Source organism: Talpa occidentalis, unplaced genomic scaffold, assembly GCF_014898055.3.
Source record: "Talpa occidentalis isolate TD23 unplaced genomic scaffold, MPIMG_talOcc4v2.1 talOcc4.7, whole genome shotgun sequence".
NCBI classification, from domain to species: Eukaryota; Metazoa; Chordata; class Mammalia; order Eulipotyphla; family Talpidae; genus Talpa; species Talpa occidentalis.
Genome location: NW_023605083.1, coordinates 22536630 through 22551103, shown reverse-complemented (window position 1 = coordinate 22551103; position 14474 = coordinate 22536630). Strand labels below are relative to the sequence as shown.

Sequence of the window (14474 nt, the reverse complement as noted above, 5' to 3'; positions counted from 1 at the left end):
ATTAGATTGAAGTAAATCTAAAGGGCTTATTTTGGCTATTGAGCATTTTGCTTTGTAAAAACAAGCTTTTCTTGGTAGAAAATTGAATTATCATTTAAAAAAGATTAAATTAGTTAAAAATTTAGGTTCTTTATTATTTAAAACGGGATCAGGAAGATAGATTTTCTTTATAAAAGTCCTTTCTCTATGATATCGGGGTTGTGACGTTACCTTTGCTTTAGTCAACAAGCAAATTTAAAACTAAAACAATATCATTCTCTTGCTTTAAGATAATGCAGAATTCAGAAGTAAAATTGAATTAGTTATTCATTCAAAAACTGTATGAGTCTGTCATGTATCAGGCACAGTGCTAAGCACTAGGCATCCATTATGGACTTTGTATCTTACAGTTTAGCTCAAATAAAAAAGACTATCAGACACTTATAGTAATACTTTGCAATGAGAATATAGTGCTTTGTAGTTTTCAAAACTCTGCCTAAAATGTAAAATTCCACTTTGCACTAAAATAAGACTTAGAAATACATCTAGTATAATCTCTAGCTATAGCAAGTTAAGATTAAAGTATTTGTATTAGTACTAGTAACATAATATATAAAAGTAACTAGTATGGTTATAAATTTCCACTTTCATTATATGCTCAATAATTTCTTAGTAAAGTAGGGAACCCTCATTCTTAACACACTTCTCACTGAAGAGTATGAATAAATTTAACTTGGTATGAGAGAAGGAAAATAATTTTTTTCATTTTCATGAGTTGATTTGGTCACAGTTTATTTAGAATCTTTTAATACATGTTCACAAATACATTTTGACTGTAATATTCCTTTTTCTCTTCCTTAACCATAATTAAGTAGAGGAAGGATTCTTTTCATTTACTGTTCAGCTTTGTGTGGTGGAATTTATCAGTGAAGCCATCAGACCCTTGGATTTTCTTTGTAGGAATTTTTTCCATTACTAACTGAATTCAGTTTTAAAAATAGATTTGTAAGACAATTTTAGATTGTCTATTTTTCCTACATATTTTAGCAAGTTCTATTTTTCTTTTTTTTCTTTTTGAAGATTTATTTATTTATGCATGCAAGAGCTGAGGTACAGGCCAGAGATATGTGTGTGTGTGGGAGTGGTGGTGAGAGGATTCACCAGAGACAGAGTTGGGAGCAGAACAGGCAGACTGACTGTAATACATTGCTGAGGGGAGCAGCGGGTAAGACAGGAGAGGTCTGCTTCACCATGTGGGTTGCTCCCTGGCCAACTGGGTATCGAACTCCTGCTGCAGAGTCTGTGGATTGCCTCATAGTGCGTTGCTTAACCCCTTGCGCCACCAGGGAGGCCCACAAGTTCTATTTTTCTAGGAATTGGTTTCATATATACTTTCAAATTTATTGGCATAGTTTGAAATACTCTTTTTAACTTTCATAGTGTAAGATTAAAAACATACAGGAAAATGCATAATCCAAATAGTCATAACTTATCATAATTAATTATGATACAAATACCCGTCTGTTCTCACTGGAACAAGAAATAGTACATTGCCAGTCAATGTGAGTTTTATCTCTGCTACTTCCTAATCATAGCACCATTTGACTTAATTTTAAAGGTAATCATTTACTTATTATAATCATTTACTTTTCTTTGTTTTTAATACCCTTGTATGCATTCTTAAAGATCTTAATTTAGCTTTACCTGATTTATAAAAATCACATTCTGTTTTGTGTCTTCTGTCAGTCACCATTGTGAAATTAATCCATGCTGTTTGCGGTAACTGAAATCACTTTTGATTTTATTTATTTATTTTTTTAAGATTTATTTATTCATACAAGCGCTGGGTACAGTCAGAAGCACAGGAGGGTGAGAGAATTCACCAGAATGGGGAACAGAACAGGCAGAGTGATGAAATACAGTGCTGAGGGGAGCAGCAGGCACTGCATAGCCCAGCCCTCAACCGCTGCGCCACTGGCGGAGGCCCTGAAATCACTTTTTAAAACTGATTTATAGGTGGTGTTCTAGTGTGGGAGTATACCATGATTTTTCTGATATGCTGTTAACGGAAATTTGTATTTCTTGGTTTCCAAAAAAGGAGATATTCTCTTATATTAACCCAATGTCTTTATCACACGTGGAAAAATTAATGAGAAAAATCCCAAATAAAATCTAAAATGCAGTTCATATTTGAATTAACCAACTTGTCACCAAAATTTCTTTTATTGCTCCTTTGCTCCAAACCACAGTCAATCAAAATGAATGATATTTCATTATTTCTCTTTAGCCACTTCTTGCAAAAAATGAATCATGATTTTTCCAACAACCCAGTATTATCAGTTTGATTAGATTTTGGTTAAACATTTTGTCATAGTTGATGTTGTATACTTTTTGTGGCATCATATAGCAATATTGCCAAGTGTTAATGATACTAAATTTGATCACTTAAGAGTTATAGCCATATCTGTATTAAGGGCATATATTTTTGTTTTGCTTTGAGTTTAGTAAATAATGTTTTTTTAATTGGAAAATATTTTTATTTTATAATAGTGCTAATGATAAATGTAAAGAAAAAGAATTGAAAGATTATAGTCACCATAGAGTATTATATATTTTTTTAAAGATTTATTTACGCATACAAGAGCTGGGGTACAGGCCAGACATGCTGGGGGTCAGAGGATTCACCAGAGACAGAGTGGGGAACAAAACAGGCAGACTGACTGAAATACACTGCTAAGGGGAGCAGCGGGCGAGTCAGGAGAGGTCTGCTGCGCCATGCGGGTTGCTCCCTAGCCGGCTGGGGATCGAACTCATGCTGCAGAGGCTGTGGATTGCTTCACAGTGCAGCGCTTACCATCTTCGTCACCAGGGAGGCCCTCAAGTATTACGTTTATTAACAATATTCTTATATAATTATATACGTTTTTATTAAAAATATTTGGACTCACTGACTTGTTAGAACTTAATACTTGGTAGTTTTGAAACTTGTTAGTTTCAGACACAAAGCAAACACTGATATAAGTACCTCCTAGCAACTAAATACAATCTTTGAGCGAGATACCTAATTAGTAAGTAACCTGGAAAAATACTAGCCTAGGCTTAGATGTCTGACTAAGATGGCATAAATGATGAGATTTTCTCTCCTGCCTGAATATAAAACAGCTGTTTTGAATGTAAGACTTGGGACATTCAGGCAATAAAGGATAGTGATTCCAGAGAACGAAAAACAAGAAAACTCTATAACCCAACTTTTATTACTTTTAGAGAGCTTCCAGGGCATACCACAAGGATAGAGATAGGGCCTAACGGATTCCCTGAGTGAGTACTTGGAAATGAGAGTCTGGGGAGACCAAACAAGATAGGGCTTACAGGACAGACACCAAATAAAAGAGTGGCACAAAGGGAGAACTCCAAAGAGCTGTAGAGGGTCCCATTTGAGTATTAAGCTGAGACATGGAAGATATAAAAAAGACCCAAGTCAAACAGTGTAGGATAAAAGATTAATAAATGTGAAGAATGTAGCAAGAGAAATTATCCAAAATGAAACCCGGGGAGGTGGAGGGAAGTAAAAGCGGAAGTGGCCTATTACTGCAGATATTTAGTCTTACTCCTAATTTTTGAGAAGATTAAACCCTGGCTGGGAATTAATCAAAGCTGCAGTGGGAATTAATCAAAGCTTAAATGCCAGAACATTCTGGCAGTTGTAAGCCAGCATCATCCTAATGTGTGTAAAAGCAGCATTGGATTTAATAGCATTTTTAAAAGAACATTGGTATTGTCAGTATAAATTATCTTCAACTTGAGAAACAACACATTACCTGTATTAATGAAGGGCCCTTCTCCACTCACTTGCCCCTTTCCTTTGATATTTTCCTTTCTCTATCAGGGCATTTCATTAATCTAGAATTTTTGTACATCAGTTCTTTGTTATATTTTTAACACGAATGTACTTAGCTACTTTGTTTTGAAAGTTTTTGACTATATAAAAACAATTACACTGCATATATATATTTATTTGCTGTCCACTTTAATGTACATGATTAAAGTTCATTTCATTTTCAGTGCTGTGTGGTATATGAATATGCTAAAAATATGCTATGTTTATTTTTCCTTTCTGTTATTGCTGGACATTCAGGATGTTTCCCTTTTCTTTTAGTTATACACAGTACTATAATGGACATATGCATTGTATGTGTCTCTTGATAAACATAGACAAGGATATTTCTGGGATATGTCTAGAAGTGAAATTGATAGATTATAGAATATGCATTTGTTCAAATTTATGAGACTGCAAATTATTTACAACATGATTTTCAATCTAGTTTATACTCTACCAGCAGAACGTAATTCCGTAATGCTACTTGTATGTTTCTTTTCACTAAAAGTTTGTTTTTCACAGTGGTTCTGTACAGGTTTATACAATAGATAACACCACTGGAGCTATGCTGCTGTCTCATAAACTGGAGCTAACAGCAAAACAATACCCTGGTGAGTTTTTTCTTTTAATATTTTTAATATACAGTAATGATATACATAATAAATGCTGATTTTTAAATTAAATGATGCATACTATGGTCAAATATTGTTAAAACATAATATTTTATATAGAACAAGGATTTGTGTTTAAGTAGACAAACTCCTGGGATACTTCATTTACCCTTTCAATTAGACCTCTGTATCCTCATTTAGTTTTAGCCCCTCTGTTCATTCCTTGACTGGATTTTACTCTAGTCTAAGACCTGATTTCATTGCTTCTGTTATTTCATGCCTCCTTCAATTTATTCAACAATTACTTATTGAATGCCTACTGTAGGTACACAGGAGTAAACAAAAGTCTTTCTGAATCTTTTAAAGTATCTTTAGTGAATCTTTTCCATATATGTAAGTCTTTAAACCATATGCTATTGGAAATGTTTTTGACTGATGCTAACAGAAAATCTGACTTTTGGTGGTTTAATGGGATTTATTTTTTCAACTAGCAGAAAACCCAAAGGTAAGCTATGACTGGCATTCATTTGGCCTTCATTTCATGGATACAAGGTAGCTCCCAAATTCGAAGTATTACTTCTGCATTTGGGTCAAGAAGAAGAAAGGATACAAGACATAATCTGGTTTTGTTTTGTTTTGGATCAGGAAAGCAAACGCTTTTCCTGAAGCATCTGTACCTCTTACGTACTCCAGCTATGTTCCACTTACATTTAATTGATCATAATTATGTCACATAGTTAACCAAGGCTTTTCTAAACTTTTTAAAGCCTTTAATTGGCAGACATGAGCAAAGAGAAACAAGAATGGGAATAAATGTTGGATTAATAACCAAATTATAGTGTCTGCCACATGTGTGATACATAAGGTGTTTTGCCAGATTTCTGATCTTTCCTGGTTTACTCTGCCCTTAGTGTTTCTGTAATCTTACAATACCCCATCTTAAAAGAAACACCAAATGCTCTGTTTATTAAGTAAATAGTATCTATAGTATTTATTAGGTGTAAACAATAAGTATCTGTAGCCTACAAACTAGTAGAATTTAAAGAAAATAATACACATCAATGGAATGAAAAATGTTTTTAAACATTTTCTACTAAGAGGATGTACACTGTTTAATATCCCAAAGCTTGGAGTCACATTGATTACAATTACCCACATTTCCTATTCCACCTTAAATTTTATATTCATTTTTTTAAATTACAGCAACTACTAAAATCCCATCTCCACAAAGATGTAAGTAACATCATCAAAATAAACTTAGAGCAATAAATAAAGGTAGAGTATGTTATAACTGTGAACCTCCTGGAACTAACAGCTTACATAATGTCCAACAGATACTAGATATAAATGAATTTCACTTGAAAATTATATCATAGACCCTCCACCTCCAAGAATTTTCTGCAGTGCTCTGAAGTCATCTTAGCATCCAGGCTGTGAACTGCAATCTTAAGCTTTACAAATTAAATCCTTGAGAGTTAGCCTCTGACTCTCATACTGTTTTTACCTGAAATACCCCATATTTTTACATGGAAGATACATTTTCATCTTTCAAGATACAGTTCAAGTGAAATCCCATTGTATGAACTAGATAAAATATAGTTTCCTTCTGTGTCCCATTATACCTTGTACATGACATCTTTCTTACCTCTGATATTTCTTTATTGAATATATAAGTTAAACATGTTTTGTTTCTCCTAGACTGTAAGGCTGAAGTATAGGATATATGTCTCTTCACACCAAGTTACTTTGGCAGAGTGAGAGGCACATAGTAAAAATGGAGTGAATGAATCATTATCTTTTTAAAATTAAGGCCACTTACCTTTCTGGGATTGTATTCAAAAGTTAGTAAAATCTCATTACTATATGTCTCAAAAATTTAACAATGTTCTATTTCCTATATGCATATTAGTAATAGGTGCTTTCTTCAAATAATTTTATCCCTCCCCCAAATTTAGATATGGCCCCATATTAAGAATAATTGCTTTAAGATGATACAAATTTCTGTGATGTTTGGTGTCAGAAAAAAATTCAGAGCACTCTCTAAATTGAATTTAATAATAAATAACTTATTAGCCTTAATAACAATAATAAATAACTTATATACCTCAGAAAGCTGAAGTATATCATGTCAAAATTTCAGATAAATATTAGAATATTTAACTGTTAATGTTTATAGTGTTACCATACATATACCTGTCTTTTTGGTCCATTTCCTTTAGCAGCTTACACCTTCCACTTTGAGACCATTTTGAATTTATTTTATTGAAGTTTTTGTGATGGTAAACTCTTATTTTTTTGGTCTGGGAATGCATTTATTTTGCCCTTGTGATTTAAATATAGTATACAATTTTGAATTGACAAATTTTTAAATCTATACATTGAAGAAGTTGTTCCTTTGGACTTCCATTGTTACTATTTTGTAGTCTCTCGTCAAGTTGCATTTCCTTTGAGACTCAGGCTTCATGATCCTGAGGATTCATATCTTAATTATTCTGGAAAATACTCTTTTTTTCCTCTCTAAATATTGCCTCTTCCTTAATCTCTTTGTGGAAGTTTAATTACACATATATTGCACTTTCCCCATATTTCTTAACCAGTGTTTTCAATTTCTTTATCTTTGTTTCTTTAGATTACATTCTAGGAAGTTTTCCATATTTATCCTCAAGTATACTTATTCTTCATTTGTATCTAATATGTTGCTTAATCTTTCTACTGAATTTTTAATTAAAATTTTTTCCCTAGGTTTATCTCTTTTCTAATGTGTATATATCATGCTCCTAGTTTCAGTATTCTCTTATTTCTTTACATGTAATAGAATGGTTTCTACATTCTGTATCTTTATCTGAAGCTTTTCTGAGTCAGTTTCTGTTGTCTGGGTTTCCTGGGTTCTTACTCATTTGTTTATATATATTATGATTTTTGGCAAAAAAGCTGATTGTTTTCCTTACAACTTGTGTAAAATTTAGGTTGTTACCATAACTTAGCTATTTTAAATATGGTGCATTGAACAGAGGAGTGCCTATATATCCCTTCAAATTTATGTTTTTGTGTTCTTTGGATAAATGGTAAAAAGTTGAATTGCTGTGTCATACAGATACATCTGTTTTTAACATTGTGAGAACTCTCCATACTGTTTTCCATAGGGCTGGACCAACCAGTTCACTTTCCATCAGTGGTGTACAAGGGTTCCTTTTTCTCAACACCCTCACCAGCATTTGTTGTTTCTGGTTCTTTTGATGATAGCCTTTCTCACGGGAGTGGGGTTGTATCTCATTGTGCTTTTGATTTGTATTTCCCTGATAAGTGATAGTGAACATTTTTCATGTGCTTGTAGGCCATTTGTATGTTTTTTCTCGGAATTGTCTGTTTAACTCTTCTGCCCATTTTTAGGTGAGTTCTTTATTCTCTCCTAATTGAGTTGTATGAGTACTCTGGATTTTAGTCCCCTTTGCTAAATGTATGATATGCAAATATTTTCTCCCATTCAGCAAGGTGTCTTCTTGTTTTAATCATAGTTTTCTTACGCTGTACAGAAGCTTTATACCTTGATGTATTCCTTTTTGTTTATTTTTGCTTTTGTTGCTGTTGGAGTCAATTCCCCAAAGACATTCCTGAAGCTGATTTTGTAGGAGTGTTTTCCTTTATGTATTTTATGGTTTCTAATCTTACACCCAAGTCTTTAATTCATCTTGAGTTAGCTTTTGTGTCTGGTATGAGAGAGTAGTCTAGTTTTATTTTTCTCATGTGGCTGACCAGTGGTGGTTTTTTCTTTTTTTTTTTTTTCCTCATGTGGCTGGACAGTGTTTCCAACACCAATTTTTGAAGACTCCTTCATTGTATGCTGTTAGCTTTTTTTGTTGTAGGTTAACTGTCCATATTACCTGAGTTTATTTCTGGGCACTCAATTCTATTGCATTGATCTGTGTGTGGGTTTGTTTTTTTTTTTTTTTTTTAATTCTAATACCCTATTATTTTGATTGCTGCGGCCTTGTAACATAGTTTGAAGTCTGAGAGCATGATTGTCATAATCATTTCGGCTGTTCAAGGGCTGTTGTGGTTCCATATAAATTTCAATAACTTTTGATCTATTTCTTAAAGAATGCCTTTGAAGTATTAATAGGGATGGCATTGAATCTGTAAGTCACTTTGGGTAAGATAGACATTTTGGTTATATTAATTTTTCAATCCATGAACATGGAATATCATTTCATTACCTTGTGTCTTCTATCTTCTCCAGCAGTGTCTTGCAGATTTCGTTGACTTTGTCTTTCAAAAATTCCATTTTTTCAACTTCATTTATTTTTTAAATTTTTTTACATCATTGTTCATTTTTAAACAATATTTTCTTGCCCCCACACCCTCAGGTGTAGTCCCCATGGAATTTCCTTCCCCAATGCACCATCACCTCAGTCCTCTGTTCTCCCTCCCTCCCTCCTTCTAATCCCTCTCCCTCCTCCTCCCCTGAAGTAGGTCTCTGATTTATAATTGTCTGTTTTTGCTTTGTTGTGTTTCGTACTGTTACTGTTTTTTTACACTGATGTCTTATTTGGTTCCCCTATATTCCTGCTATAAGTGAAACTGTGTGATATTTTTCTTTTTCCTTCTGGCTTATTTCACTGAGCATAATTCCTTCTAGCTCCATTCACATTGCTGCGAATGGCATGAGTTTATCTTTTTTGATTGCTGAATAATATTCCATTGTGTATATATACCATATCTTCTTGATCCAGTCATCTATTTTGGGCATTTGGGTTGTTTCCAGGTTTTATGTATTGTATTACCTGCACCCCTCTGTTCATAGGGGTGCAGGTGTTCTTTTGAACCAGTGTTTTTGTGTCCTTTGGGTAGTTCCCTAGGAGTGGAATTGCCGGATCATATGGTAACTCCATTTTTAGTAGACCGAGGAACCTCCAGACAGCTTTCCATAGTGGTTGGACCAGTTTGCACTCCCACCAGCAACGTTGGAGAGTTCCTTTTTCACTACATCCTCGCCAACATTTGTTGTTGCTAGTTTTTTAATATGTGTCATTCTCACTGGTGTAAGGTGGTATCTCAGTGTGTGTGTGTGTGTGTGTGTGTGTGTGTTTTCAAAGATTTATTTATTTTTGCATACAAGGGCTGGGTACAGACCAGAGATGCAGGGGGTGAGAGGATTCACCAGAGACAGAGTGGGGGGACAGAACAGCAGACTGACTGAAATACACTGCTGAAGGGAGCAGCGGGCAAGGCAGGAGAGATCTGCTGCACCATGTGGGTTGCTCCCTAGACAGCCGGGGATCGAACCTGTGCTGCAGAGGCTGCGGATTGCTTCATAGTGCGGTGCTTAACCCCTTGCGCTACCAGGGAGGCCCTCAATGTGGTTTTGATTTGCATTTCTCTGATGATAAGGGATGTTGAACATTTTTTCATCTGCCTGTTGGCCATTTGCATTTCCTTTTTGGAGAAAATGTCTTTTAAGTTCTTCTGCCCATTTCTTGACTGGATTGTTTACTTTGTTTTTGTTGAGTCCTGTGAGTTCTTTGTATATCTTTGTCATCAGTCTCTTATCAGTTGACTGGAGTGCAAAGATTTTTTTCCCAATCAGTGGGGTATCTCTGTGTTTTGGTTCATGTCTCTTTTGCTCTACAGAAGCTTTTCAGTTTAATGTAATCCCAGGTATTTATCTTTTCCTGACTTTCTTTGCTCTGGATGATGAATCTTTGAAGATTTTACTGAGATGTATGCTTTGTAGTGTTTTACCTATATTTTCTTGTATATATTTTATGGTTTCAGGTCTTATGTCCAGGTCTTTTATCCATTTTGAGTTGATTTTTGTGCATGGTGAAAGGTAGTGGTCTAGTTTCATTATTTGGCATGTGGTGGTCCAGTTTTCCCAGCACCATTTATTGAACAAACTGTCTGTGTTCCGTTGTATATTCTTTGCTCCTTTGTCAAAGATTAGTTGTCCATATAAGTGTGGCTTTATTTCTGGGCGCTCTATTCGGTTCCATTGGTCTGTGTGTCTGTTTTTATTCTAATACCAAACTGTTTTAATTATTATGGCTTTGTAGTATAGCTTGAAGTTTGGAAGTGTCATACCTCCTTTCTCTCTTGTTTTCATCAGTAGGGCTTTGGCAATTTGTGGTTTCAAAAACTGCATTTTAAGTTTATTCCTGGGTATTTAATACTTTGGATGATACTGTAAATGGGATTGTTTTCTTTATTTCACTCTCTTTTAGTTTATTACTTGCATATAGGAATGCAGGAGGCTTTTGTATAATGCTTTTGTAGCCTGCCATTTTCAGTAACTGATTTATCGTTTAGTTTTTTAAGATTTTTTATGTATATAAATAAAACATACATCTAAAATCATGTCATCTGCAAATAAATGATAGCTTTACTTATTTTCCAGTATGGATTTCTGTTATGTCTTTCTCTTACCTAGTTGCTCTAGCAAGGACTTCCAATATTATGTTGAATAGTACTGGTGAGAGTGGACATTCTTGTCATGTACCAGATCTTAGAGGAAAAGCTTCATTTTCTCACTGTTGAGTATATTGCTTGCTGTGGGTTTATCATGTATAGCCTTTATATGTTGAGGTATGTTCCTTCTGACCCCATTTTACTAAGGGTGATTTTTATACATGGGTGTTGAAACTTGTCCAATGCCTTCTCTGTATCCATTGATATGCTCTTTTCATTTTTCTCTTGTTAATATGGTGAATATATATTTATTGGTTTGTGTATGTTGAACCGTCCTTACATTTCTGGAATAAACCCCACTTGGTCATGATGTATGACTCTTTTAATGTTTTATTGAATTCAGTTTGCTAAGGTTTTGTTGATTTTTGCATCCGTGTTCATAAGGGATGTCTGTAGTTTTCTTTCTTTGTGAGATCTTTGTCTGCTTTTGGTCAGTTTGATATTAATTTCTCTCCTGGTAAAGTATAAAGCATATTAATAAGATATGATGTTTCTTATATATATTCCCATTTATTTTTCATCTATATAAATAATAGTTATGCATGAATTAAAGTGGGAAATGCTAATGTGGGGGTTTGAACTTTAACAGAGGAAAGAAGTTCTCTGTTCACCAAGCTGCTTCTATAGCTAAAATCTGTGTTCTTCCCTCTCTTAACAATGTACTAAGAAAAAACTTAATACCTGCAAATGGGAAGACTTCTAATTTTAAAGAAAGTTCTACTGTAGATCTTTTTGAATTGCTGGTAAGAAATGGCATGTTTAATTTAACTCTGTTGTAAAGAAACTGGTTTTATTACATAATGAGATTTTCCCCTTTAGTAATTATATAGGGGGTTAAAGAACTATTTTTAGTAAAAGAAGATGTGAGAACCTGGTATTTACCCATTTGATTCTAATATAAGATTAAACGTCAATCTACTTTAACTTGTATCCTCCTGATATTGCCAATGCACCATGAATGCAGCAGTAAAATATTTTACATTTTAAAACATCTTATTCTTTGCAGAGTACTTTCACATCTAATATTGAATCATTTAAGGGGACATTGTCCCCATTTTATAGAAACTGGTTTTCCCTAAGACAAAAACTTTTTAAAACTTCATAGCTGTAGGTATTCAAACAAGTAGTTGTCCAAAATAGCGTCTACGTCTTATAAATCACTTGGGCCCTGAATTTGTGCTGCATAGATTAAGTCAAGGTTTGTGTCCTTCCTGATTTTAATTAGTTTTCAATATGCAGGATTCATCTCATTGAAGCAGTCATCTTTTCTGTATATGACTGTTGAATCAGTCATCCTTTCTGTATATTTCCAATTGAAGAGACAGACTGTAAGATATACTAAGTATTTCTGAAGCAATTGTATAACTCTTCTCATGATTTTTTAACAGACATTTGGAACAAAACAGGAGCTGTTAAATTGGTCAGATGGTCTCCTGACAATAGTGTTGTAATGGTGACTTGGGAGTATGGAGGCCTTTCTTTATGGAGTGTGTTTGGAGCCCAGCTGATTTGTACACTTGGTGGAGATTTTGCGTGAGTCTATAAAGGAAAATTTTAGATAAAATAACTACATTATCTTTCAAACACTATACGCACACGCACATATACACACACGTACACACACACGGGAAATTTTTGTCTCAGAGCTACCCTTTTGTTTTATTTAACACTTAATCCCAAAATAGTTTGTATGGTGCAAAATTATCAAATCATCCATTGTATTAAAATTGATCATTCAATAAAAATGCATTTATTTGTTGAACCCCTGTTGTATATATAGTAGCATGTTAGATTTAAGATTAAATCAGACAGTGTTCTGCCTTCAAGTAGCTTATTCTCTTATCAGTGTTAGACATATGCATAAATAATTGCTAAAAAGTGGACAACTACATTATGTCATTGAGTTTTGGAGGGTGGGTTGATATCTCTGCCCAATTCATGTACTACTACCCTGAACCTCAGCCTTGGCAAAAATGAACACACCTACCCAAACTGCATGACCTTGTCAAGAAGATACTTAGAACCTAAAAGACTATGTCTCAGTGATATAACTGAGTATATTGATCTACAGTCTTAAATTTCATGCATATTATATAATTTGAAGATTCTTTAAAAATAAATTTCTATTCTGTTTTCAGTTATAGGTCTGATGGTACCAAAAAAGATCCCCTTAAGATCAGCTCTATGGTAAGTACTTTCTATAAAAAATTAAGTGTGAGAAACTTGAAATTTTTTCCTTCCCTTTTTTCTTAGTTTGGTCTTGCTTAGATATGTCCAACAAGCCCCTTTCAATTTTCAAATGAGCCTTTGTTTTTCAAATCATACCTCATTTCTTATTGACTGTTTCTCATGACCTTTTACCATAAAGCGAAATGCTCATTGGGTGTTTTTCCTGGAAGACATATACTCGTGCATTATTTGAATATATTTTGAAAATTTTATTACCTGTTTTCAAGTGTTTCTGTAGAAATCAGTGAAGGTGTATGTAACCCCTGTCTTCACATAAAGACATTTTCTTTTTTTTTTTTTAAGATTTATTTTTATGTATTTATTTATACAAGCACTGGGTACAGTCAGAAGCGCGGGAGGGTGAGAGAATTCACCAGAGCCAGAGCGGGAAGCAGAGCAGGCAGAAGGACCGAAGCACACTGCTGAGGGGAGCAGCGGGCGGCAGGAGAGGTCTGCGACCATGTGGGACCCTCCTCCCGTGATCGGGGAGCAGCCGGGGATCGAACCGGCACAGCAGAGGCTGCGGGCAGCTTCGCAACCCGGTGCTCAACCGCTGCGCCACCGGAGAGGCCCTAAAGACATTTTCTTAGTAAAGTCTCTGTGCATGCCATTTTTATAAAATTAGGGACTATGAGACTTATTTTGCAGAGGAAGCCTTTTCTCTGATTTCTCAAGTCATCTCACCATGATTGCCATAAAAGAGTGCTTCCCAACATTTTACCACCAAAGACCAATTTGATGTCTCTTCCTACCTTGTTTAAATTTTCAAATAAGTTTTTGAGACCTTTGAAAACTGACCCTCGATCTGAGGCAGCCAAGAGGGGTAAAAGTGATGGGGAAGGAATGAAAATGGGGAGTACATGGACTATGGTGGAGGTGAAAGCTGACAATGAAGGCCTAGTCTCACAGCTTCCATTCCACTTGTCTTTGCTTTACACAAAACTGCATTTATTTTAAGTGTCTGTCAAGCTTTCACCTGAGTAACCTGGATAAATACTCTAAGAATTTTCTTTGTATGGTTATGTACTGTTTAACAAATGCGGTATGTTCTGAGAAATGCACCCTTAGGTGATTTCATCATTGTGGGAAAGTCAGAGTATCATTACACAAACCTAGATGGTATATAACCCACTACTATATGTAGTATAATCTGTTGGAACCACTGTAGTATATGTGGTCTGTCATTGACTGATAAGTCAATTGTTAAGTAATCTTGATATATTAAAATAATGGAGAAACAACAGTACAGTAGGCATTCCTTAGGATATAGACTAAGATTATATGCAGTCTTCTCTATTCACTTTTCAAAGTAGAGA

At 34.6% G+C, this 14474-nt stretch overlaps 1 protein-coding gene across 3 annotated transcripts in view; it reads left to right on the top strand.

The window, feature by feature from the left end:
- The window catches only part of RIC1 (RIC1 homolog, RAB6A GEF complex partner 1), a 107597-nt gene that overhangs the window by 53159 nt on the left and 39964 nt on the right, over positions 1 to 14474 (top strand). For all 3 annotated transcript variants that reach the window (XM_037493495.2, XM_037493496.2, XM_037493497.2), the window contains exons 8-10: positions 4379 to 4467; positions 12318 to 12462; positions 13068 to 13116. In XM_037493495.2, coding sequence (XP_037349392.1) covers positions 4379 to 4467; positions 12318 to 12462; positions 13068 to 13116 — 283 coding nt within the window. The remainder of the gene's footprint in view (positions 1 to 4378; positions 4468 to 12317; positions 12463 to 13067; positions 13117 to 14474) is intronic.